At 40.1% G+C, this 27,886-nt stretch overlaps 1 protein-coding gene across 2 annotated transcripts in view; it reads right to left on the minus strand.

Annotated features, from left to right (window-relative positions):
* The window catches only part of SNAP25 (synaptosome associated protein 25), an 81,713-nt gene that overhangs the window by 13,300 nt on the left and 40,527 nt on the right, over positions 1-27,886 (minus strand). Inside the window, exons 2-4 of one of the 2 annotated variants that reach the window (XM_044918986.1) lie at positions 14,819-14,957; positions 12,839-12,880; positions 6,560-6,608 (exon numbers count right to left, since the gene is read on the minus strand). In XM_044918986.1, the coding sequence (XP_044774921.1) occupies positions 6,560-6,608; positions 12,839-12,880; positions 14,819-14,890 (163 nt within the window). In that variant the 5' untranslated portion in view covers positions 14,891-14,957. Of the gene's footprint in view, positions 1-6,559; positions 6,609-12,838; positions 12,881-14,818; positions 14,958-27,886 lie in introns of those variants that run through there. The other variant, XM_021688918.1, reaches the window with a different exon arrangement.

A 27,886-nucleotide genomic window follows, 5' to 3' on the forward strand; every position in this document is an offset into this window, starting at 1 on the left:
TCCAGGAAAACAGCACAGCCTATTCACTTACTCAGACACCAGTGAAACCCAAGAGAAAGAAAAACAGGGTGTTAATGTTTTAGGAATTCAGATTTCATGCTACTAGAGAAGGTAACTGCTTCAACTTTAAATATCTCTATCTTTGGGTTTTAAGCATCCTCGACCAGGTAAGGGTTGCAGATAGAATCAATCTTCTCTGGGGAAAATATCAACAATTAAAGGGATAATTAGCAATGGGTACCAGATCTTTTTATTTTTTCCCCTAGCAGTGGGCTGTTCCCTAGCCCAGGGGCAGTTCTTGGTTTTGAATAATTAATTCATAGGCGCTGTTTAAAAAAGAAAGCAACATCAGCAGTCATGTTCCAAGCACTGGGACATTTAAATTCCTCTCTTCATCCTATGACTTACTTGCTATGAAAGTTCTGGAAGGCGTTTCACTTCTCTGCCCCCTGATTTCCCAGTTTCTAAAATGGGGGGCATGCTGGATCCCAATGGCAGACAGCAGGGAAAACAAACACATGGGTCTCTGAAGGTGGGGTGATGGGCTGGACCATAGAACAGTTACCGAGTCAACTCTGCCAGCAAAGCCAATCTGAGTGCATCTGAGACGTAGATCGATAGCCATAAAACCAGCTCGTGCTTCTAGGTTGCCTGGGTTACATTCACTAACTCAACTAATTTTTCAAAAGTTATGGCACCACATTGAGTAAATTACAAGTTCAATGAAGGGGTTTCTTAAAACAGCTTTTAAGACCCTTAAAGGAAAGCAGCAATGCGATGTCCTGGCTGTCGAGTTACAAAACCTAATTACACTTGCATCTCTCTTTTCATCTGCATTTCTGTGCACACCTGCCTGTGCCTCTGGGAATAAAGTCTTGATTAGAATAAAACTGATAAATCCATTTCCAGTCTAAGGGCAGACATAATCACTTAGAAAGAATTTCACGTTAAATTTTCCAGTGGAAAGTATCAGTCCAAAAAACTAAGATAGGTTCCTTACTGACCCAATAAGAGATTGTCCGTCTGGAAAACAAGAGCCCACTGTGTTCTCTTTAATGGGGCTAAAGAATAGAACCCAGCTTATTGAGAATCTGCTACCTGTGCCTGCTCTTCAAATGATAGATGAAGGCAAAATTTAAGTATCTCTCCAGCGTTGGATAGCTGGGGAGAAAAACAGTGTTGTGCTGGTGAACTTCTGCTGGGTAAGCATAGGTCTAGTAATGTCTTTAAGAAAATCTTTAAAAGGACTAAAAAGAAAAAAAAAATGATGGCAAGTCTTTATATTCCATAAGATTTTTGTACCTTTATAAAGACTTCTTTCCAGTTCCCTTTAAAGAATGTAATAAATTAGCTTGCAGATAAAATTAACTATTGAATAGGGGGATTGATAGAGAGAGAAGGAGCTCAACATTGTCAAAAGGAAGAGCCATGTTAAGTACAGACAGAAGTCCCAATGGAATAATTGCTAATAGCTTCCCGGAGCGCTGGGTGGAGGTGGGATTGAAGGTGCATCTGGACTCAGGGAAAATATGTCGCACTCCACTAATGAAAGCTGAAATACACACAGATTATGGCATGGGGATACATATTCAGGCATTTGTCCTTCTTGAAGAGTTTCTCTGACATTTCAGGAGCCCCACCCATGGTGGCCCCAGGGATTAGGAGGTAATAAAAATAAAATGTAATAAAATAAAAATGTGAATTGGTCCCCAAGTGTTGTGTTTCTGAACCAGTGAATTCAAATTAAAATATAAAAACAAACAAGCTGGTCCCAGTCGGTATTTCTTCGAGCTGGGTTCTATCACGGGTTGCCAGACTATTAGGCAAAGGTCATAGCTAAGAGAGGGATGCTGAAGCTCTTTCAGAAAAGTTGATTCAGAAAATGATTTTATAGCTTCCAATATTGGTTGAATTTATCATTTCACACAATTATAAGCCAAACCCTTAATTTAAAAAATATTGTGGAACCATTTTGTCATCGGTATTTTAACTATTCATCTTTGGAGGGTACTGTGTTAGGTTTGTGGGTGTTTGGCGTATTGAAACTTCATTGATACTTATGAAGTATCAATTTCTGTGAGGACATCTCTCAGGAAATGCTCGAAAATAACCAATATATTTATTCCATCCTGGGGTGGCCAGCAGCATCTCACCAGCTGATGCAATGTACTGTCCATAGTTGACCACTCCTTACCACTCCTTACTAGGCTTGCTTTCTGGCTGTTTTCTGTCTATTCTTGGAGACTTGGGAGGACAATAACATTTTGAGTTAGGAGAGGTATTCCAGTAGATGACACTAAATGTTGGGGCAAGGGATTATACTTTCTTTTGCCATGTTTGGATGACTGGTTATTTATGATAGATCCACCAATGGCAGGATACTCAGGGATCTAAGTTAGACATTTTTTTTTTCTACTAATCTTACTTAAGCAAGGTGACATGAGGCCCTTAGAATCCCCAACCTGGTTAAAAAACAGATAGTAGAAGAATAGCAAGATGTCAAAGTTATTGACCCAGTGTATAAGCCTTCATGAGTATAGTCAGTTACCAGATGCTGCTTATGTGATTTTCATTATCCTTAGCATTGATGAACATATGGAAATTCATTACCTAAATTCACATAGCCACTTGTGGCTAGTGGCTATCACACTGGACAGTGCAGCTTTAGTCATCCATAACAGATATTGGTGTGCAGACTTTAGCAAGAGGAATGTTTTCTCAAATGCTACCTTGTAGTGCCATGAACCTTTTAAGAAAGTCAGCAGGCACTCCGGAAGAGGCCTTATTTTGCCCTTCCTCTGTCAGGCAGAGGTCAAAGATTTCACTGTTTAGTTTGGAGTTGATCCCACGGGATTTTCCCAAGGGCTGCATCTTCAGTATTGAAACAAACACATAACCCAGCAAAGACCAACAAAAGGAACAAGAGATATGGAGGTGAAAGGTTAAGTCATCCCCCATTAGTGATAAGGTGGTTTAATGGGGATTTTGCTTCGAGATAAGTTTTCTAGAGGAATAAAAGTCCCAGGACTCAGTACATTTCCAGGGCCATCTGTCATGCTCAATGCTCCTTGGTGTCTCCTGATACCTGGGTATAAAACAAGAATCCCGTAAAGAATTTTCAAGTGCAACCATTTAGCTGGACAACCTGGAATGGCTCTTTAGAAGGATGTCTGTTTCTTGAAACTCCTGTGCAGCTGCAGGATAGAAGCAATCAACATTTTTGGTGTTGAGGCATAGACAAAATTAGGAGAGCATAACTGGAGAGAAATTTTAAAGCAGTTACTGATCTAAACAACTAAAAACAGCATATGCAGGATGAAAATGCATTAACCACGGCAATGAAGATCGTTGTTGACTTATGCTTATCTGTCATTTTAAAAGGTCCTAATCACCTTATAGTATAAATGGAACATGTACCACTTAAGACCAGGCAGAAGCCACACACTTTGGGGGGTTTTACAGTTGTGTGTTTTTTCAGTATCATTGTGATCACCACGCATCTGGTAAAACCAGGGCTAGTCTAGGAAATATGTTTAACCGAGGGATTCAGCATTTATTGTGGTGTGGCCACAAATGAAATGTTTTAGCGGAGAACATTAACTATCTTGTGGGGGAAAAAATCTGCTCTTCTGCTTCCTTTCTCAGAGAATAACATATAGATGTTCCTGAGAATCATTTGTGCTTGAGAAGAATATATTTTTGTATGAGATTCTGGCAAATTTTGTCTCGAGATTTTCTTCATCAAAGTGCAATGAAATTTGCAACTCAAGTAAGCATATTAGTCACCTTCTCTTTTTTTGATTCCAGATTTGTAGAGATTACTTTCCAAGTCTTTATGTCAATTCTTTATAGTATGGGGAAGAAAGCATTACCTTGAATCTTTCTCAAAACTTTCCTCCAATTATCATTCTCCCTTTTCTACCCCCTTCACATGCAAATTACTAAGAGAGTATTCAAAGGTGGAACTCCTAATTATATAAGTGTGTATCAATTTAACTCTGGAAACGAGGTACCACTCTTCTACATGGGCACCTGTGGGTTAATTTTAAAAAGATGATTTGCCATGTTCAGAGTTTCAAAATCTGGGACATTATTACACAGATCAAGCCAGCAACCCTTACAACTATAGCAAATTTATCTGGGGAGTTCTGAAGACTGCCACAGCTATTATAATTCCTTCAAAACAAAACTACATCACTAGATTCAGTTATTTGTGTCTAAATTTTTGCCAATTAGTATCTTAAAAATTGTGGGGAAGTGTAAGGGTTGATGTTCAATTGTTTTTTAAAAAAACTTTTTTCTCTTGATTTTTTAATTGGTTGGTATATATTTATTGACAAAGCTCAATACAAATAAATAATATAGAAACAAAAGTCTTTATATGACAGCCATGAGGATGTGCCCCTCAGATCTCCCTTCAAGAGGGAATTTGTAGTTAGCTCACATGTCCAGTTGCTACACCTATGGGATCTGCCAAAGCATTTCCATGGAGACCATGCTGTCGCTGGGATGCTTCTAGCTCATGGCTATGGCTGAGCACAATGGAATCACTAGAGCTGAGGCATCCTTGCCTATGGTGGGGCTCCTCCATTGGGTTTTCTTAGCTCCTGGGCTCCCCATCAGCCTGGCTGACACTTTCTCGGAGCAGCACTGGAGTGTGAGACTCTTCCTCCTTGCTCCTCTCCTCTTAACAAGTGTCAGACCTGCCTCAGTCAACAGCTTTCCCTGCCTACGCCTGCTCCTCTTCCCTTGACCCATCACAGGTGTCCATAATAGATCTTGTACACTTCTGACTCTTAGCATTTGCTTCCCAGAGAAGCCCAAATGATATCCTTTTCTAGTCCCTCCCTGCCCTTGCCCTAACTCATCAGAAGTTGGTAAAGATTTGTCTCATTTAGTGTAATGGTTGAAGAATATTTCTTTTATGGCCAGTCCATAATTCATTTGGTCAGTCTCCCCACTGACAGACATTTAGGCTGTTTCCAGTTTTACACTCTTAAAGGTAAGACATAGAGAAATGTACATCTGCAGCATATAATTCTAGGAGTAGAATGTCTTGGCCAAGGATGAATATACTTCATACTTTGAAAATATTATCTTGAAAATATTATCAAATTACTCTTCAAACACTTATATCAGTCTATAGTGCCTATCTGTACACTGAAGATCTCCATTTTCCCAAAATACTCACAGCATTAGTGATTATCAATTTTAAAAATTTGTACCAGTCTGCTAAAGAGTGGCATCTCATTATTGTTGTTGGTTGAAGCATGGTTTCATATGTCTATTTATAGATTTATATCTTACACCAATTTGCTTGTAGGTTTTTGCCCTTTTCTTTGATCATATGTAAGGTCTCTCTGTATTTTAGGAAAATGCCTTATGCCTGTTATCTGTAGGGCAATTCCCAACCCCCCCCACCCCATCTGAGGGTTTTTTTTTGAAGTTTGTTTGTGAATACATTACATTTTTATCTTTGACATTAAAAAATTTCTCATGATTCCTAAGAATTTTCTAATGTTTTCAAAAATACACATAGATACATAATAAATATAAATAAAATAAATACATATAAATAAATATATATATAAATAAAGAGAAAAAATTCTCAACAATTTGCTTGTTATGATAAGAATTCAGAGTAGAATCAGGTAGCTAACTTGTGGCTAGAATTATTATTATTATTATTTTATTATTATTATTTTCTTTTTATTTTTTAAAAAATTCAATTAATTAACATATAATGCATATTGGTTTCAGAGGTACAGGTCTGATTCATTAGCCTTATATAATACCCAGTGTTCATTACATCACATGCCTTCCTTAATGTCTGTCACCCAGTTACCCCGTGGCTAGAGTTAAATAAGCATTGCCATATGACTAGATGTATTGAGACAAAAAAAATTACCCTTCTAGATTCCACTTTAGAGTACAGAGATGATTTTCACCGATTCTGATTTTCACTGCTTCAGCATTTCCATAACAATTAAAAAACAATTTAAATATTTTAAATGGTTCATTTATAATCTCCCTCGGCTTATATCCTGTTAAAGATATAACTAAGAGGACCTAGTTACTAAAGGAATCCTCATGATAACTTGGAAATCAAAACTGCCAGATACTGAATTAGGATGGTCACAAGAAATGGACGTGATGTACTATTCTCTTATTCTATCTAGGGATTATTACAAGAAAACTAAGTTTATGGGAAAAATTGGGGATAAGGAGGTTCAGAGAATTCTCAAACTGTCCAAAATACTACCATTAAAAGAAAATCCAAAAAATAATGACTTTTGCCTTCAAAATTCTGTTATTCCAACATATATAACAGGGAGATTAGTGACATTCAATCAGCCATGAAGGCCTCAACATTCCCATACATTTACCAATCTTTTCAACAGAGAAAGGGAAAAAATCAAGATAATGAAAACTCTAGAACCCTCATATATGCATATAAATATGTTGAAAGGACCACCTGTGTATACACAAATAATTTTTTTTTTAAAAATGCACTTTATTCAGATGAAGAATTGTGCTTACTGAAGAAATCTCAACTTACCTCCTTGTTCATCCAACATAACCAAAGTCCTGATACCAGCATCTTTACTCTACATTCCAATAATGGTAGCAAAGTTGAAAAAGAGTTAGAGAGAGAAAAGAGAGAAAGAGAAATCAGTAAGGGGACAATTAGCCCTAGAAATGGAAAATGAAGAAGGACCAAAGGAAAAAGAGGGAGGAAATAGGGCAAGAGCACTAAGGGCTGGGGAGGGACTCAGAAGAAGGGGTCACCTGTGGACTTGCTCTATCAGTGAATCTTAGGGTAGATGAGGTAGATGTAGCTCAGTCTCCATGGGGGTAGGGCTGGGGATGGGGCTTGGCATGAAATTGGAATACACAACTTAATACTATACTGTGGTTTTATATTTGCAAAACAAAAATGCCTTATAGGTTCTGTAACACCAACCATAGAAAGCAAATCTTTCAAAATCTTCTAGACTAAATCTTCTCTGGCATGATACATCAGGAAGTTTCCCTCAGTGAATTGGGAAGGGATGCCCCACTGGAAAGTAAGAAACTTTGGGGGTGAGATTTTTAGGTTTATCAAAATAGATGACTGCTTCACAAAGGTTGAGAAATACAGCCCCAAACAGAACTCACCCTCCCATTTTCTCTCTGTGGGGAAAAGTTATGTGAGATTTAGAAAACCAATGGACAGATGAGAAATAAAGGCTCTTTATTCTGAAATCTAAAATTCTGCACAATAATAGAATGTGAGAAAATAATTCATCCACAAGCTTTACTGAATTTCTTTTGTGCAGAAATCTGGAAAAGGCACTCTTCATCTCACTCCACATGATCTAAACAAACCAAACACCACCTGAACTATTTGGTGGAGGGGAGTGGGACTTGGTGGGTAGGGGAAAAGGAACACAGATATTTGTACAGCTCAACCTTAAAAATCATCATTGCTGGGAATTCAAACTGTTAAGGAAAGACTTTTCATTTTATAGGGTGATTGTTAATAAGTATAAAATGGCATTGCTAACCATTTGGATTAATTGGTTTTTCAGGGGATGCTCATGGTGGCCCCTAGAATAAACTCAAAAGGAAGACATCTCTCATGGCCCCATTTATTTGCCACTGACTTATTTTATTTTATTTATTTTTTAAGATTTTATTTATTTATTTGACAGAGAGAGACACAGCGAGAGAGGGGACACAGGCAGGGGGTTGGGAGAGGGAGAAGCAGGCTTCCCTCAGAGCAAGGAGCCCGATGTGGGGCTTTATCCCAGGACCCCGGGATCATGACCTGAGCTGAAGGCACACGCTTCATGACTGAGCCACCCAGGTGCCCCTCCACTGACTTATTTTAAACTAAGAAAGAAAGAGAGGGATATTAGTGGAGGTCAACAGAGGGTTTTGTTTTCTTTTGTTTTGTTTTTAAACAGTATTTTAACAACTCAATAGGGCTTCTAAAAAATAGAACACTGAAAATGTTTTCTGTGAGTTTTATAAACTCACCATTTCAGAGAATGTTCCAGACAGGAAAAACCAAGCTGCTTCTGAAAACATTTTGATAGGATTTAGTTGTGAGGTTAGGAAGTAGTTTGGAGAGCTTGGGTTGACTTCCGGAGTCATCAACAGCACAAATTCTGGAGCCAGACTCTGCCCTGGGATCCTGGTGATTTCATTTCCTAGCTGTGGAGCCTCAGGTAAATGTCTTAATTACTCTGTGCCTCAGTTCCCTCATTTGTAAGACAGCGATGATAATAGTTAATACCTCATTGAGTTGTCATGGGAATTAAATGAATTAGTATGTGGCACATGGTAGAATGGTGCCTGGCCTAGAGTTCGCAAGACATAAGTGTTTATAAAATAAATACCTTCAGAAAATGCATCTATAGCAGGATATTTGGCAAATGAAAACTATCGTCATTACCGACTACCATCAGAAGCTTCCAGACCACTACCTCCCAAACTTTAATGTGCATATGAAGCCCCTGCATAGGAAACATCTTGTTAAAACATGGATCCTGATTCAGTAAGATTGAGATAGAGCCTGAGATTTTGCATTCTGAATAAGCTCTACCATCTAATGATACTGCTGGTGCAAGAATACCGATGGAGCAGCAAGATTCCAGATCCCAGGACACATTTCAAAATCTTTTATTTCAGTGTGTTGTAAATGGACATTTGTCTGCACTGGCCTGTGTTTTAACCATTTCTGTGCCCAGACAGGAACAGAAACAGCTCCTTCACTTTCCAGAGTATGTATAAGGATAAAATGAGCTACAGAATGTAAAGACTTCTAACAGTTCAACTCTTTGGGAGGCTCTGGTTCCAAAAAGCAATTAAGATAAAGGATTTACTTTGTATAGAATATCAATCAGTTTAGAATGGGCTACTGTGTTTGTTTTCTCAGATCCTTTTCTCAAAGGAAAAAGGAAATATGGTAGGAGTTGCCTGATGGAAGGGAAGTGCTGTGCGTAGGAATTCACACTCTGGGATCAGGTAGACCTGGGTTTTAATTTAGTTTCATCTCTGCCATTTGTAGCTGGGTATTTCAAGCAAGTTACTTAATCACTGCATACTTCGATTTGCTCCTTGGTAAGATGGAGATCAGAATAATAGTAAAAGGTGGCTACCTACAAGGGTTAAGTTAGATTACATACGTTTGATGATGATAGCTCTGGGTAGAGTACCCAGCACATAGTAGATTCTCAATAAATGTTAGAACTTACATTTGACTCCATAGTTTTGCTGACAGTTTTTATCAAAATAACTGGATTGTTCTTTGGGGAAACTAGAAATGCAAGGGAGGAGAAGGGCAGGGATGAAGACAATATTTCAGGGAAAGCAGAATATTACTTTCTTTTCTTCTTAACAAGTATTATGTTTTAATAGCTAGGAGTGAGAGGAGGTGGTTCCATTTTTGTCTTAGCTCAATTGTTGGTTTCTGTTTGAGATTGCTGGGAAAACGGTCTACCTAAAAACCAGAGAGTTGGAGATATGAGGGATTTTTTTTTTTCATTTCTTTCTTTTTTCTTTTTATTTCTCTCTTTTTATTTTTCCTTTCTTGCAGATGAACCAAGACCATTTCTAGAACATTTTTAAGTCTTTCTTTTGTCATTCTGAGATGTTTTCCCCAAAGTCCAACACATCTGAGCTAAAACCAGGACTCTCCAGGCACTTTCTTAACTGCGAGAATTCCAAAAAACCCCACATCTACCTATATGAAAAGAACTACCCTGCTTCAGTTATCCAGTAGAAAGTCTGGCATAACAAAGACATGGCTTTAGAATGCTTATTTTCTTTTCATTGCCAGGGTGTCTTGAAAGATAAGTTGGGATGAAAAGAAAAGATGCTTAAAACATCCATGCAGTGTTAAAGAGCCTCAGTAACTACCACTCCATGAAAGCTCTAGGTGGTGCTTCTGAACTGGCCTGCCCTTAAGCAGTGGGCCTTTCCTGGGGTGACCTTTCATAGCCCAAGGCATTCATGTGTAGACTTCATTTCTGGCATGCACTGTCAACAGAATCAACTTTTTTGCCTGGAACCAAATATTCCCTTCTTGAAGAGACAGTCATGATTCTGTTACCAGAATTAATTACATGCTCCAAAGGCAGGTAAGGCCTTGACTTTGGAGAGCTATTTTTCATACCTGTTTTGCTGCATGATACCAATTTATATCTTCCCTCCCACCCCCAAAGGTAGGCCTTCCATACATGTTTCTTGACATGCAGCCATCAAAAGAGCCAGTTTGCAACTCTAGCCTGGGAACCAAGTGCTATATGATTTCTCATCTTTTTGCCTGTGTATGGTATCCAGCTTTTCTGAACTTTCCCAACTGACTTCTGTATAACTTTACATTGTCCTTGAGATGCCAATAATGGTTTCTATTAAAAAGCAAGTTTCTATACCTGCCACTCTGTTACACCCTAATGTCTGTGAGGGCTGGCACAAAGTCCTATGTTGAACTGAGAGTGGGGTTGTCTGCCTCAGGGAGATTTCACAAGTTTAGTAACCTTTCCCGTCTTTGAGACTGAATTTCAATAAGAATTCAGCTCAATTCAAATTATATAGCACTGATGCACTTCGGGATCCTGGGTAAGATCCTGGTATTTCAGTGCTCATATTTGCCAAGTTATTTCTGCCCTTGATGAATATTTAATGCTGATTCTCTTTAAAGAGAATTTCTTTTTTGATTGAAAAGCAGACTACCCTCTGAATAGCCAATGCCCTAGACATAAGGGGTATTTGACCATCAATATAAAATAACCCAGGAGGAAGTAAGAGCAATCAATCTACGCTAATCATACCTTGCTCATAAGTTCCTAAGGATAGAAAATCTAATAGCCTCCTCTCATTTATGAGAGGTAGGAACTAGCTTCCATCTGTTTCATCCCTTGTTCTAAGATGCAACCTCATGCTTGATCAAGAAATCCTTTAGGAGAAACAAAAATGTATGATTCAAGTATCCTACTTTAATCAATAGAGCTTTTGAGACTTTCTCCCCGCCGGAGAATAAATTAGAGCAGACACTCCTTACTCAAGACTGGTCGACACTGCCTGCAATTTAAGAAGAGGCAAAAACGAAGTATTCATTGGCCCAAAGACTCCGATGGATGAGGGGCCAGTTCAAAGTGATGCATCCTGATGCATTTGCTCTACCACTTCCACCTCCTAAGCAGGGTTTCAACATTGCACAGGTGGAGCGATTGGTGATAGTTCTGGTATTTTAGAAATTTACTTCACATATGCACAAACATAAATGAAAATGAAAAATGAGCCTGGAGGCTATGGCTGAAGGTCATAAAGATGTATAACATAATTATGTCAGCTGACATGTGGGTTCCCTTCAGGTCAACATGAGAACTCATGTGGGAATGTTAAAAAGATTTGTTCCTTTTGCTTGTTCTCATGATGGGTTGAGGGAAAATAAGTCAACTCTGAAAGCCTTGCCAGCACACTTAGATTTAGAATACCTGCCTCTTTCTTGGTCCTCAAGTATTTCTGCATGAGTGGTGTTCCCAGGATAGAGCAAAGACAACATTTCTCTTCATTTAGAGAGGGAAAACTGCTTTCTGTGCTTCCAAGGTCTCCTTTGTTGGCCTGCCTTCCTGTGGGGGCCAATTTGTGCTACATTGCAGGCTCAAACACTCATTTTTCATGATAACAGATTTCATTAAATGTACCTCCCACCCTTTCCCGGTGGCCTGGGAGTTCATGGTGTCCCCTTCTCCCCACTCCTCTTGTGGCAATTCACATTTAGCCAATATTTCATTTCTGGGTAAGAAGCTGAAGCTGCAGAAATAAAGGAAGATGTTGGCTTCTCTAGCGTGAGGCAGCCGAACTTCCTTTTAGCCTTATAACATTGATCTTTCTTTCCTTTCATGTCATTGCATAAGCAATTTATAGTAGCGCAAGGCAAGTAGGCTCATTTAATCATTCTGCTCAAGAACATGCAAGATCCTTAAAAATGATAACCACACATGAATTGATAAGCAGTTTCAAAGCATAGCTAAAACAGCATTTCACTGAATAAAAACTATTAGGCTTGTTTTATTCAGTAAAGATAAATACAGCCCATCCCATTCTTTTTCCACTTCATCTCTCCCAGTGGGCAAGTTCAATTAATCCACTTATTCTTCCTGGTTGACTGCTGCTCTCCCCAATTGGAATGAGCAAGGTTTATTGTAAATGCCCTTTTGATTCCATTATTGCTATCTGCCCTATTTTGCCCATATAAAAATAGTTTGGGATTCATTAACCATGCCTCGCAAATGGATGTTCAAACCAGAGTCAGGGATATAAAAGAGCTTCTGTATTTGCGTTACGGCCTTGAAATGCCTTTTATCAAAGAATTTTCCTATTACTTCATGAATTTTAGTGCCTGACTCTCAATATTACAATTTCTGAAAATGTTGTATCTATGGGGTATGTATTTTTAAAAGTCATATGTGTGGCTAAGTCAAAACAGAATGTCAAGATTAGACATGATTTAGAGGCATCAAAATCATTGCAAGTGAAGTTTTTATGTAGGTAATGCCTTTAGATTTGCTTAAAGTGATTCAGTCTTCTGTGATTTCTTAGGAACATTTACTTAGAAATACCATCCTTCTCTACTTCCCAGACTATAAAGGTAGCTAGGGCTGGGAGGGAGAGGGGATCCTTTGATGGCTACCTGACATCTCCCTCAGTAATGTGAATTCCAGATAGGCTACAATGGAATCAATGGAACCAATGGGATTGTGGCATAAGAAAAGGCAGTAGGGTCTAGGAAAAGAATATGCCGGCAAAAGGGATTAGTTTATCTTGAAATATGGCCACTCCTTACCTCTTCAACCAGTTGCAGCATACGACGGGTGCTTTCCAGTGACTGGGATTAAAAAAAAAAAATTATGAATGCAGGATCCAGAGGTCTTGGAAAATCCGAACTACTCTCTTCACTTGAGAAACACAAAGGGTTACTATCACACATTCTTTTAAGTTTGTAACTGAACACATTTTCAATCTCTTTCCTATTAGTCTTTCTACATAGTAAGATTCCCTAAAGCAATTACATTAAAGTTGATCTTCTAAAATCAAAACCATATGAAGCTGATCTTGATATCAAAGACAAAGTAATCTGGAAAAGATAATTTTGCATGTGCAGGATGCATGAAAAATTATCTCAAATACTCAGAGGATTAATTTGGCCTCCCTGGACCAGGAATATTGAATTTTAAGCACAAACATAATTTCTCATGAATTGAGATGAATCTAACATCAAGTTTCTTATAAAGCTCCGAGAAACACAATTGGAAGTTCTTATCAATACAAATTAAGCTATCGCCTTAGGGTGAAAAAAATCAAGCATGTTTGAAATAACTAGCCTGTAGGAGACAGCTATAATAATTATCTTCATCCTTAGATAAGACAAAGTGAGATGGAAGGTCTGAAGTTAGCACTGGTCCCTCGGGCACATCATTGTCACTTTTTTCTCAGTTCCTTTGTAACTAACTACTAGACTCCAGCAACCAGTGTGATTTCTCAAGGCTTTGCTTTTAAGTGACAAACTTATTTTGGACAAGATCCTGAAGGAGCGGGAAGAACATTAACTTTCCTAGAAGAGGCTGCTTGTTGAAATACAATGGCTGTAAGCAGTGGTATGTTGGTAAATGCTAAAATAGATGAATACGAATATGAAACAGATATGAATATACATATATGTATAGGTGTATTTAAGTTTATTATTTTCCTGATATGAGGGATGGAGAGCATAGAATTTACAGATAATAAAATACACAATGCCCTTTATTATAAATTCTATGTAGCCAACTGAGTCTCACAGAAAGCTTTTGTTAAGTTTTACTGAACTCTTGTGTCCATTGCTAAGCATGCAAAGGACAAATGTAGTTCTGACATGAATGTTGGTTGATATTTTCATTTGCATTAATGAGTAAGAGGAAAGTGAAACAATGGAGAAATGTTGGGACTTCGCTAGTTTGTCAATGATGCAAGTGACTTCTTTGCTGAAAAGAATAAAAATTTTCAACTACTAGAAGATTTTCTCCATTTTTTTTTGTGTTAATTAAAGAGTAATGACTAGAGACATGCCCATTTTTAAGTTTAATCTATGTTATTAACATTTTCTCTACTTTCTTAAGTCTAGACAGTCAACAAAACAGTAAGTCAAACCCTGATTTGTAGTGTTTGCAGATTCCTGTGATATAAATAGCCTTAACCTGTCTGATTTTTAACTACAGCATAGCATCACTGAAGGTGAACTTGGGAAAATGTACAGTAACATGCTGTTACATGGTATTCCTACACTATAGATATAACACAAGTCAAGAACTTTGAGAGCATAGGTAATATGAAAATATAGGAAAAAAATTAAGAAGTGATGAATTTTGAGTATCGCCTTTGATTTTTAATATAATCTACTTAATTATCAATTTATATAATTCAATTTAATTAATTAATTTTTTTTTTAAATATAATTCAATTTTAATATCAGCTTGCAAGATTCTGGAAAATGTAACAATCAGCTCTCAGAATTAGGCCAGCTCCGGACACCCAAAGACATTGCTTTTCTTAGAGGATCTTGACTTCCCTAGATTTCTACTAATTGGGAGTTTAGGCTAAGACATTAGTTGTATGTAGGTTTATCAACCCATTCTTGTCTGTAGAGGTGTCAGGTGTATAGAAAATCAAAGTCATACTCCTCCGTTTTTAAAACTGAGATGTTAGAAGACCTTTTCCACCTGAATCTGAATAAGACAAACTACTCAGCTACCCAAATTTTGCTCCTTTTTCATGTCCCATCCCTCACCTCATCAGCCAGCTGGTCAGCCCTTCGCTGCATCTCCTCCAGCTCATTGCGCATGTCCGCGTCTTCAGCCATGGTAGTGGTGGGGGTGGGGTGGCTGGGTGCTTGGGCTAGAGGTCAGTGAAGGCTTTGGACACAGAACCTGGAAAAAGCAGATTTGAACATGTGAGAGTTTATGTAAGTGCATGTAGTATGTGCAAATAGGAGATCTAAATAGCCCACACTCTGTCTCCATGACTCAGTCATCTTCTGAAGACAGAAGCCATACTCAGACAGGGTTCAATAGAATTTTGCTGTTTCTCCAAAAGGTGCATTATGAATGCATACTTGCCAGCTTTATAATGGAGACACATACCTGTCTATCTATGAAGCATTTTTAAGACACAAACCACCAAGAGTTTGGAATGATGGTGTGGAGGGATGTGGTTCTGGGTTAGTATACTTTTAACCTCACATTTATTTTCCATTTTTATTTTATTTTTAAGAGCTTTATTGAGGTATGATTGACATATAATAAATATTTGAAGTGTATAGTTTGAAAAGTTTTGACATAGGTACACACACAGGAAACCATGACCACAATTAGGAAAACATATCCATCACCCCCAAAGTTTTTTCCATGCTCTTTGTAATCCTACACACCCACTCATCCCATCTCATCTTACCCCTGTGCTGAGACAACTGCTTATCTGCTTTCTGTTACTATAGTTTGCATTTCCTAGAATTTTATATACATGGATGATACAGTATGTACTATCTGTTGTCTCTTTTTTACTTAGTATAATGATTTTGAGATTTATTATGTTGTAGCATGTATTAATAGTTTGTTCATTTTTGATGTTGAGTAGTATTCCACTGCATTTAGAAGCATTTGGAATATAGGAGCTAAGGGCAGGCCACCTCAAGATGTGCCACTTTGGCATGCAGATTATTTCGAGCTGAAAAGAATCAAGGCCCAAGAGACTCAGGAAGAAAATTTGACCTTCCCTCTAACTGCCTACAAGAATTTAGATAGAGGACCTCCTGCAGGAAAGGAGAAATCACCATAGATAACTACAGTATAACAAGAAGTAGGGGTGGTAAACACAGAAGGATTTAGCAAGGTTTGATTATTACAATTACTTCCTATGTCCCACTGTTTCTGTATGGCCCAGCAAACATTTGTTTACCAAACATTTACTCTTTTTTTATCTTCCTGTGAATTTTTTCCTTTGAAGTTCCAGACTCCTACCTTTTTCTCCTTAGTTCAGAATGACATATATACCTCATTTTGCCTGACTGCCTTTGGAACTCATATCTATGTGGATTCCCCATACATATATAATTAAATTTGATTTTCTCCTGTTAATCTGTCTTATGTCAGTTTAATTCTTAGACCAACTAAAAGAATCTTGAAGGATAGAGGTAAATTTTTCCTCCCCAGCAAGGAGCTAAAGGCAAAAAATCTTTAGTCTCCTTCAGTTGTTATCAGAGGTTGCCAAGAAGGCTTATGTGAGCATGCACAGTTATTTTTCCAAAAAGGGATGGATCCTTGTCCCTGAAATGTGATTGGCTCTTTCTTGGTAACACTCTTGAAATCCCATATGATGCAAATTACAAGTAGCCAGACTGAGCTCCCTCCAGAGCCAACCAGCCCTGTCCCCCTCTTCCTTTTTCCTTTCTTTCTTTCTCCTGTCTTCTCTTCTCTCCTCAAATATTTATTGAGTATTTGTAAGATGCCAGGACAGTGTTAGGCACTAAGGCTATAGTGATGAATGAGACAGGTAAATTCATTGCTGTCACAGAGCAACAGCCTGATGAGGAAGATGGAAGTAAAATAAGGAAATTAAATTATTCGGTGTGAAACGAATTATTTGGGGTCATACCATAGCTGCCCATGGGGCACAGCAGGCCTCCCTGAGGAAGTCACGTCCCCAGGAAAGGCTATCAGAGGTAATGGGATAAAGAGCCCAAGGAAGGGTTTGAGATGATAAATATTTGATATGCTAAAACCTTCTCTATGAGTAGCACAACTGTAGAAGGCATGGGCTCTTGCTTTGTGGCTGAGATGGTCAAGTGTGCACTGGAATTTTTCCTCCCTCTTCCATGGTAGAGCGGGGTCTTAGGGAAATGGCTGCCCAGTTGGGAATTAATTTCCAGTTCCCACTGCAAGGAGGTGGTGCATGTGGCTAGAGATGGCTTATGGGTTACAGTGGAAATGATGTGCATCCCTGCCAGGCTAAGGCATTCCTTCTATGTCCTCTCTTTCCCTCTCTGCCAAAAAAACAGGGCCTTAGAGGATGGCCGGGCTATGAGACAGCAAGAACTTGGGCCCCTGGCATCCCTACATGGAGGCAAGTTGACAGTTAACCACAAAGACCTGAACCTTCATATGAAATGACAGCACACTTCAACTGTACTACACTACTGAAAATGTGAACATTTTGTTTTGTTTTAGCAGTGGGTGTTACAATAACAGAAGCAGGCCTAAAGAAACTTAAAATGGAATAAAAATATTGCATAGGAACATGATTTCCCAACCAAAAAACATATCAGTGTTTGTTCTATTGAAAATTGAAGATGGGAAAGGAACTTAGATTTAGGGCTTTGGAGTAATACCATGTTTAATTATTATTCTTTTTTTTTCTTAAGACTTTCTTTATTTGAGAGATAGAGCACGAAAGACAGCATGAGCAGGGGAGAGGAGCAGAGGGAGAGGGAGAAGCAGACTCCCCACTAAGCAGGGACCCCTACATGGGGCTCGATCCCAGGACCCTGGGATCATGACCTGAACTGAAGGTAGACGCTTAACTGACTGAGCCACCCGGGTGTCCCCATGTTTAATTATTATTCTAATAATTATTGTTATTATTACTTGTATGAGAAGCATTTTTTTTTTTGCAAAAATAAAATGAAAACTCTCCATCAAAAAAAAATCAGGTTCGCAGAGGCAGGCCCTCAATGACCTCATCTCCCAGGCCCGCTGCTATACTGCTTTCCCAACAGCTAAGGTTGAACTCCTCTGGGATTTTAATTTAGCATGTATTATTAGACTCTTCCACATGTATTACTTTTGTGAAGTAACTCAGAACTATTCAGGGTTCCTCAATAGGAAGAGTCCTAAAGTGAATCTTCTTTGGAGATAATAGATTTCACAGTTCTTTTATACCCAGTGGTTCTTGGGCAAAGTGACAAATGGGGAATCACAGTAAAAAAGAAGGAAAAAACCTTCAGAACTACATTCTACTTACCAGTATTTTTAAAAAAGGTAGTAAGCTTATGTTAGGCTAGTTCTATGTGCACCATTTAAAATGTTGACAGAGCATCATACCATGAGCCTGCTGATTTTTTAAAAAGATTTATTTATTTGAGAAAGAGAGAGGGAGAGAGCATGAATCGGGGGAGAGGGCGAGAGACAATCTCAAGCAGACTTCCCACTGAGTGCGGAGCCCGACACAGGGCTCAATCCCACAACCTTGAGATCATGATGTGAGCCAAAATCAAGAGTTGGATGCTTAACCAACTGAGCCACCCAGGCACCCTGAGCCTGCTAATTTTTGAACACCAATTCTGGCCACCATAATATGTACTCATGATATAGAGCTTTATATGCTTTGTGTTTCACTTAAATACATGTTTCCACTTTGTAAATTAGGGATCTAGCAAACAGAAACTGGAAGGAATTTATACTAAGCTACTTCTGAACCTTGAAATAGGCAGAAACAAAATTCCTGTGTTCTTCTGGGTTGCTGGGATCTACCCTCCAGAATAAAATGGTGCATCCATGGAAATGTGGAGTAGATCATGAGCCCTAGCTTAGTGGAGTGGACAAGAGCTTGCATAGATGGTTGACTCGGGCACTCAGTTGCTGGCTGACTCTGGGCAAGTTTATCACTGTCTCTGAGCTTCAGTTTTTTTCAACAAGGCACATAATACCAGTCTCATAGGCTTTCTGAGGGGAATATATTATAGAAAGTTCTGATCAACCTTGTTTGTAACTATGTGGGGGCTTCATATTCGGAAAGACTTGCTCATTCAGGATAAGCCTGTACCCTTTGCTAAGAGGGGAACAAATCCAGTATTTGTTAATTAGCTTTCCTTTCTAACAGCTGGGCAGGAGGCACGTTGCTGTGGTGCTGAGCACCTGCAGAAGCCTGAAACCAGGGAAACCAGCAGAGTGCCCCAGCCTGCAATCTCGAAGTAGCACCTCTCACAGGATTGCCACTTGGAGACAAATAAGAGCATCTTCTCTCCCTATTATTTATCTTTGTATTTTGCTGCTGGGTTCCTTGGGGGAACATCTTCCTTCACTCTAAGTAAGCAACTGACCTTTCCTCCTAATAGGTTAGTTTATTAGAAGGCAGGTCCTCTGTTTTCCAACCTAGAGTATTATTGCTAGTTCTCTCTTCCAGGTCTATTTGTTGATGGTGCTCTCTCTCTTGCTCTCTCCTTGTCTCTCTGTCTCTGTCTCTGTCTCTGTCTCTCTCTCTCTCACACACACACACACACACACACACACACACACACACACACACACACGTCTCATCAGTTTCCTTGGCAATCTCCTCCCAAAGTTGCTATTTTCAGCACCTGAAAAACAGCTGTAGGGCCCCCTGGCTTCAAGCTGATGGCAGCTGACGAGGATCTGGCTGATGGGCAGTTGGTGTGAGGGCAGAGAAGCCATGTGATGGGTATCTTTGTTTTCATCACTTCCATGGTCTCCCCAGGAGCTCCCACACCTTAGTGTGCTCTAAAATGTGGGGGATGTCTGATTTGGGAGGGGGGCTGATGCATCTAACAGATCTCAAATGCACAGCATTTCCAAGCTGAAAGAGCAGTGTCCACTCTCCTAAAAAGATTAGAGGGAAAGTAGGCATGGGGCATGCCTCTGGATCCTCTGTTGGGATAGGTAATGCTAGTGTTTGATAAATTCTCCCCACAAACCCCAAACCCAAGCATACTAACCTTCTAAGAGATAAGACCTGAAGAGGCATACTGATGTTGATGAACAGCAATTTGACCAGCTAAAAGGATGGTCATAGTGAAATGGCATTTATAAATTATCCAGGGGGCATAGCACATTCACTCATATTAGCACATTGAACCTCCATCCTATGTGTCGCTCGAGCTAGTGGTATGGTCCCGGCCAGCAAAGCCTGCTCAGTTAAGTGAAGAAATTAGGGAGCAGAGTCACTCCAAACTATTCCCTGGGGCTCTGCTGTAAGATAATCTCCCATTCTATTAAGGGTCCAATAGTATCCTATTAATTATCTCAAATCGCCAGTGTTTAGTAAAGGATCTGGCCCCTAGTAGGTGTTCAATTCATGTTAATTGATTTGTTGAGTGAATGAATGCACTGATCTTCCCCCCACCCCACCCCGCCCAACAGGTGGCATTTAATGTTCCCAAGCCAGCAGTTTTCCAGGTGTGGTCTAGGGCAGTGCTTCTAAAACTTCAGCGGGCATCAGAATCACTAGAAACCTGGTTAAAACAGACTGCTAGGTCCCACGCTCAGAGATTCTGAGTCAGCTGGTCCGAGATGGGGTCCCAGACTCTGCATTTCCAACAAGCCCCAGGCGATGCTGCTGCCACTGGCCCACAGACAGCACTTCTGCATAGCTCTCATATCTGGAACCGTGTCTCCTGGAGTGTTAGTAAGTGCCACCGGGTGGGCAGGGAGTGGTGAGGTTCTGCAGTTACCCAGACTGCAGGGAGACTGTAGGCTCAACCAGGGGCTTCAGGGAATTATGGCCAAATCCAGTTCACTGCCTATTTTTGCACTGGCGGTATGCAAAGGATGATTTTATATTTTAAATGGTTAAAAAAGACTCAAAGAAGAAACATAACTTATACATGTAAATAGAGTATGAAATTCAAGTTCCAGGGTCTATAAACACAGTTTTATAGACATACCCCATGACCATTGGCTTCCCTGTTGTCAATGATCCTTTCAGGCTACAAAGGCAGAGTTGGGTGGTTGCAAGAGACCACTTGACTCTCAATGCTGAAAATATTTACTCTCTGGTCCTATACAAAAAACATGTGCTGATCCCTGGGTTAAATCAAGTTAAACAAAAACCTTTAAAGCATTCCTTTTCAGTTTTTCATACCCACAAAGCATTGTACATTTCCCGTAGAAAGACACATTGTCTATATCTGTCTGAAGAAGCCCTTTCTCATGTAATAGGTTTGTTTCCTGGACCATTTTTTAAATTTTTTATTTCTTTCTTTATTTTTTAAAGATTTATTTATTTATTTGAGAGACAGAGAGACAAAGAGAGTTTGCAGGGGCAGAGGGAGAGGGACAGAGAGTTCTAAGCAGACTCTGCACCAAGCACGGAGCCCAATGCAGGGTTCGATCCCATGATCCTGAGATCATGACCTGAGCCAAAACCAAGAGTCGGACACTTAACCAACTGTGCCACCAGGTGCCCCTGATTTTTTAATTTGACATGTAATATGAATTTGCTTTTGATTGACGATTTCTATAGAGTTTTAGGACTACAAATCAGATTTAATCCGTGTAATTCATTACAAGGTCGTGGGATGCCTGCACAGCCCTCACAGAGATTCCTAATTTCCATGACCAGCTACAGGCCAAGGTTCCCAGCCCCAGCAGCAGCACTGGACTGCATTAGAGACAGAAACATCTGAGAAGCTGTTGCTGTCACTGTACATGGTACAAAGTAGGCAGGGTGCCGCTATTCCTTGATGTCAAGTATAATTTGCAAAGCTCTTCATTTTCTAATGTGGCACACAAGTCTGAGACACATCAGACACGGGGCAAGTACAATACAGAGACATCCCTTACTTCCTTGTCTAGGGGCTTACTTATTTTCATTCATTAGGCTAAGACTATTCTCTCCATGCAGAGTCTGGACTCAAATATGGGGTTAGGATCCAGAAGGAGAGGTGAGCATGGAAATAAGGGATGTGTGTTTTTAACAGACAAGATCAACAGAGACATGGATAGCTATTATTCTGGGGACACTCGTCATTAGCCTAAGCACCATAGGGCAGGAACATCTTGCAAAAGATGTAAGGAGAGTGTGCCCTGAGCTAACATCTATTTCTCTTCATGCTTTATCTTTTAATTAATAAAACAAATCAACAAACCCACATACATCAACATCTATTGGCTGAATCATCACAGAGCTAAAATCTACAACTTGGTGTCTTCTCACACTGCTGATCATTTGAACAAAGCCTCTTCGGGGTAATCACTCTCTCCTCCTGCAGAACCTGCCTGCTTTCTGGTGAAAATATACTTTAAAATTCAAAAAAAGTTTATCGAAGACTCACTGTATTCAACCAAGCCCAAAGAAGAACAAAGGGACTTTATAAACCAAGTTGGACAACTCTCCTTAATTATTAATAAAATCACACTAACACGTACTGAGGGCTTACTCTTTGCTGGGCCCTGTTTTAAGTGCTTTTCATATAATAACTTACATGAACCTTCAATGCCATATGGTGTGCATACTATTACTATCCCCACTTTGCAGATTAGAAAACACGTTTAGAGGTAACTCTCTATTAACCACACAGCTAAATTTCAGATCAGGAACCTGGGTCATTTTTAAAAGCATAATTTCAAAGCATATTTATTCTCAAAGCACACTGTGTGGCTATTCTTGTTTTTTAATCAAAAACTGAAAACTATTATTTTTAGTTTCATTTACATACTGGAAAATAACATAGAGTGGCTTGACAGGTGCATCTCAGGATGCCCCAGCTTTGGATATCATTTATCATCTCTACCAATGCTTTTAACCTCCACTTCTTTTCCCCCCCTGTTTTTTGCTTATTTTAATTCTCTTTTCCTCCTAGGATGTGACTGTGTTCTCTCTATAACTTCTTGAATTGACAAGAGATTCATTTATTTCACATTTTTCTTGTTTTTGGTACAGCATACTTATTGCTGTAAAATTGTCCTCTATGTGTTATTGTGGCTCTATCCTAAAAATTTGGGAATATAGTATAGCCTTTGTTATTTATTTCTAAATAGCATTAAATTTCAGTTTTAATTTCCTTTATTCTCATTCTTCTGTTTTGAGTTTAATTTCAAATAACTCAAGAGTTATTTGAAAGTATGGTTTTAAAATTTAATTGATAGAAAAAAACTTTAAATAATAGAGGTTTTTTGCTTGTCATTTCTAATTTTATTTTCATCATGGTCAGTGAGGGTGGCCCATATGATTTGGTTTTTGAAATTAGATGAGATTTCCTTTGTACCCCAATGCGTGGTCAATTTCTGGTAATGTTTGATTTGTGTCTAAAAAGAAAGTCTAGGGGAGCCTGGGTGGCTCAGTCTGTTAAGTGTCTGATCACAGTTCCTGGGACAGAGCCCCATGTCAGACTCCCTGCTCAGTGGGGAGTCTGCTTCTCCCTCTCCCTCTAACCTCTGCTGCACCCCCTGCTTGTGCTTGCTTGCTTTCTCTCTCTGTAAAAATAAATGGATAAAATCTTTAAAAAAATAAATAAAATAAATAAAAAGAAAGTCTATTCTATCTCTGACTCTCTCTTGCTACCTATCTACATCAGATCAAGCTGAAAAGGCAGATCTGTTATTCAAATGCCCCGAAATCTTCAGTCAACTTGACCTATTGATTTCCATGTATTCAAGTCCCTGGCAGTACTGTAGCTTTATCAATTTCTTCTTACATTTCAGCCCATTTCTTGCTTTTTATGTTTTGCAGCTACATTGTCACATAATAGCCCCATGATCGCTACTTCCTCATAATAAATTGTAGCTTTTATGGATATTAAGTAATAGAATTGCACCCATATACCCCATTTCACTACGTGATTGATTGATTGATTGATTGATTGAAGTATAGTTGACACATAATGTTACATTAGTTTCAGGTGTACAACATAGTAATTTGGCAAGTCTGTAAGTTATACCATGCTCACTGCAAGTGTAGCTACCATCTGTCACCACACGGCATTATAATAATACCATTGACTACACTCCCTATGCTGTACCTTTCATCCCCGTGACTTATTCATTCCATGATGGGAAACCTGCGTCTCATATTCCCCTCCACTATGCTATTTATGCTGCACAACTTTGGTCAAACTCAAGGGTCAGGAATAAACGTCTGAGCCTTATTCCTTTCATCTTCTAAAACAAACCCAAACAACAGCAATAACAAACCAGTATCACCCATCTAAGATGTGGGAGCCCTCATTCAGCTCATGACTCAGAATCAAACAGTGGAGCAGTCACACTGGGTTTCTGTCCTCACTCTCGAGAAGGAGCTGGTACTGGATATGTTCGGAAGCAGGATCTCTTTCCTCAACTACAGTGATATGAGGATGTGATCAAGGATGGGACTACTGCCATTACTGTTACTGGTTGAAATTTCTCCTTGAAGATAATGCAACCATAAGACCCAAAGTGCCCATTCTAAGGGATTAGTGAAGTGCAGTTACTGCTGCTGAGACAAGTCCCCAAGATGCCTCAAGTGCATCAGGAGCATTATTTACTCTGAATAATCAGAATTTGACCCAGGTTCGAAGCAGCCTTTCTCAAATAAGAAAAATCGGCTGCATTTATTCCAACATTCTATGTCATTATAACTCTCATAATAATCATCATCACTTACTGAGAACTTGCTATGTGCTAGGAACTTTATATAAAGCTAGGGGGGTTATATAGGAACCCCCAAACCTTTGCTACTCCAACTGCGGTCCCCAGACCAGCAGCACGTGCTTCATCTGGGAGCTTGTTAGAAATGCAGAATTGTAGGGGCACCTGGGTGACTCAGTTGGTTAAGTGTCTGCCTTCAGCTCAGGTCATGATCCTGGGGTCCTGGGATTGAGCCCCGCATCGGGCTCCCTGCTCAGTGGGGAGTCTGCTTCTCCTTCTCCCTCTGCCCCTGCCCCACTCCCCACTTGTGCGCTCTCTCTCAAATAAATAAATAAAATTAAAAAAAAAAGAAATGCAGAATCCTAGCCTCCACCCCAGACCTCCTGAATGAGATCACCTACTGAACAAGGTCATCAAGCATCAGAAGTTTGAGAAGTGCTGCCCCAAACCATGTTATCTCCATATGAAGCAAGAAAAGATGAAGTACAAGTTGACTCAATAACCAGCCAAGATCAGAAGGTCAGTGGGAGAGGCTGAGAGTCCCCACTGGGCGAGCCAGACTCTGGGCCTGTCTGCACTTCTGCTACTGCACCAAATGCCATGATCCACTTTGCCCCATTCTACACGACCTGCAGACTTTTAGCAGCATTTGCTTCCCAGCAGATGGAAAGCTCCATGGGCCATGGGTTCCATGTCCCACGACAGTGTCCTGTACTGGAAGGATGGACACACTGGCTAATTTCCATGAGACAGTCTTTCATTCAGAGAACAAAGGGAAGATGCTTATCAGAAAAAGCACACGGAGACTTTCCTTCTCCAAATAACAAAGTCCGGGAAGGCTAAGACTCGTTTAAGATGATTAGAGCTGGATAGTTCTGATAAACGCTTCCTCTGGAAATGATAATAATTAAATTACGTGTCTTAATGCCAAACTAAGGATCAGAGCAAATCGTAATTTTTAGCAAGGTAGCAAGGTTCTGTTTGTATTTCTGTTGTTAAAAATGGCCAGTTCTTAAATCTGCTATGTTTGTGGTTGTATAAGTTCTTCAAAGTGTGGACTGGACTTGGCTCCCTGTTCTTCTACATTGGATATTCTTGTGCAGGAAATTCAACTTCCTCCTCTCTTCATAGTGGGCACTACTGGTTTTAACAAATTGCTTAGCTGAATTAAAAAAATATATCTTTCTTTTTTTTAAAGATTTTATTTATTTATTTGACAGAGAGGGTGAGGGAGAGAGCGAGTGCGTACAAGCAGGGGGAGCAGCAGAGGGAGAGGGAGAAGCAGGCTCTCCGCTGAACAGGGAGCCCAACGGGGGGCTCAAACCCAGGACCCAGGGATCATGACCTGAGCCGAAGGCAGACACTTAACCGACTGAGCCACCAGGTGCCCCCAAAATATATCTTTCAAATATGAAGAAGAAGTGGTTCATGAATAAATGGATTTACCACCTTCATTCCATTTTATGCCCATGATCTGGCTCACTGATAAGTCACAGTGCTCACGACAACACTTCTTCATAGCATGGTCTAAGGTTTCCTTGCATCTAAACCTTTTTGGTTGCTTGTAAAAATGCAGACTGCCAGTCATACCACCTACGGAAGGAGACTGATGAAGGTGGGGCTAGAATTTGCATTTTCTACCACAACAGGTCCTTCTTATGCCCCTAGAATGGGAGGATTCATGTATAGCTTCCCGTAGCACTGAAGGGCTTTGCAAGTATCCAATGGGAAACTCTGATGATCCTATGATAAAACCATCTAGAAATGCAAATATGTGGCTATTGTGATCTGAGAAAAGGCAGCCTCCTTTTCTCCCCACCAAGTTCTTCTCAATATTTGATGGCACAGAATGGGCTAGGTTAAACACTATGAATGCATTCTTTACAGGAAAATTTGCCTTAAGAACCATCTCATGTGAAAAGATCTTTCACCCAGTTCACAGATATGTCACTGTTTCCCCAGTCTCTCTGGGGGAAGCCACTGACCACCGTTACAGCCCAGTGCCTTTCAAGCTCGGCTTCCTTATTTTCCAAACCATTGCACTCCACCCCATTCCTACATGGGATTCCGTGTCTGTACATCTAGACAGATAAACAAATACAGTCCTGATCTGGTTTCTTTTTAAAAGAAAAGTCTGACTTCCCTGATGAGCCCCTTCTGTGGGCTATGCTGGGCATAATGACAGTATGGCAGATAGGTGGCTTCAGTTTGGTTTTTGTTTTTTAGGGTCCTGGTCTGGGACCCTAAAGCAGCCGGCTTCCATGCAGCCAGCTTTTGGTATCTCTTAATTGCAAAAGGACTGCCAGCCACAACCAACACTGATTATGCCTAAATCTCTCTTTTTCAAAAGTGGCAATGTTTCCTTTGTTTTGCAAATGCAACCAAATGGGTATTTAGCATTGAGGTTTGTATTATGCCACAGTTCCTGATTGTTTACTTGGGAGCCAAGCACAGAGGACTCACTGACCGGGAGAGAGGGAAGGACAGAATGGGACTTCATCTCATTTACCCTGATCCTAGTCAAAGCAAACCATAGAAATCGGTTCAGCCATTTAACCAATGTTTACTGAGCGCTAGCCACATTCAGCATGCAGCTGGAGTGGAATGGCCACCTCTAAGGGTTGGCTCCAGGAGCCCCAGCTAGAAGCCTTTTGCTTCCAGGTCTCTTCCTTCATCTTGCCTAGGAGGAAACTGATGAAGATGTTTGTATTCCAAGGAACCTGGCTGGTTCCTGGGAGAACAGTGATATCTATGCAGGACTAAACAGATAAAATCCAAGACCAAGCACAAAGACCTTCATTCTAATCAAAACAAACCATCTCTGTGCCTGCAGGACCAAATCAACAGCTGTTAGCTGCTGAATGTTCCTGTTCAGACAGTCCTGCCTTCAGTAATGGATGTTGGTGCTCTTTTCAGCCCCCTGGGATCTCCCTCACTTGTTCCATACGGGCATCCCCTAGTTTTGGCATATTTCACTCCTGACTCCCTCCTGGGACCCTTTTTGTAAGACCCCCCCTAAGGATCCTTCACCTGATCCACTGAGAGCTGTAAGTGCCTGGGTCTCGCCAGGGCAAGCCCAGAGCTGGTGACCCACGGGCACAGCAGAACAGAAGCTCAGCTGTTTCTGCCTTAAGGTGAGATATGAGGTAAAATGGATCATCCAAAGGTCTCTTGCGGTCCTGCCACATCTAAAAGCTCTCCTGCACTTACTCCACTCCCTGCTTCCTCTCCATCTTGCTGTCCTGCTTCCTCCTCTCCTTTCTTGTTTTTCCTGGTGGCACTTCCTTAATTAATCGTTGCACACACATCCTTGTCTAAGGGTCTGCTTCTGAGGAACCCAGCCTAAGACAGCTTCCATCGGCTTGGGAGTTATATTTCACGAAGTATGGATGATTGTAGACCAGGTACTGAAAGGAATGAACACATCATTGCATCAGGAAAGGGGCAGGGGCAGCGGGAGAACAGAAACTGCCTGTATTCCCAGCCATGCCAAAATA

This window comes from Neomonachus schauinslandi, chromosome 10 (assembly GCF_002201575.2).
Source record: "Neomonachus schauinslandi chromosome 10, ASM220157v2, whole genome shotgun sequence".
In the NCBI taxonomy this organism is placed as follows: domain Eukaryota; kingdom Metazoa; phylum Chordata; class Mammalia; order Carnivora; family Phocidae; genus Neomonachus; species Neomonachus schauinslandi.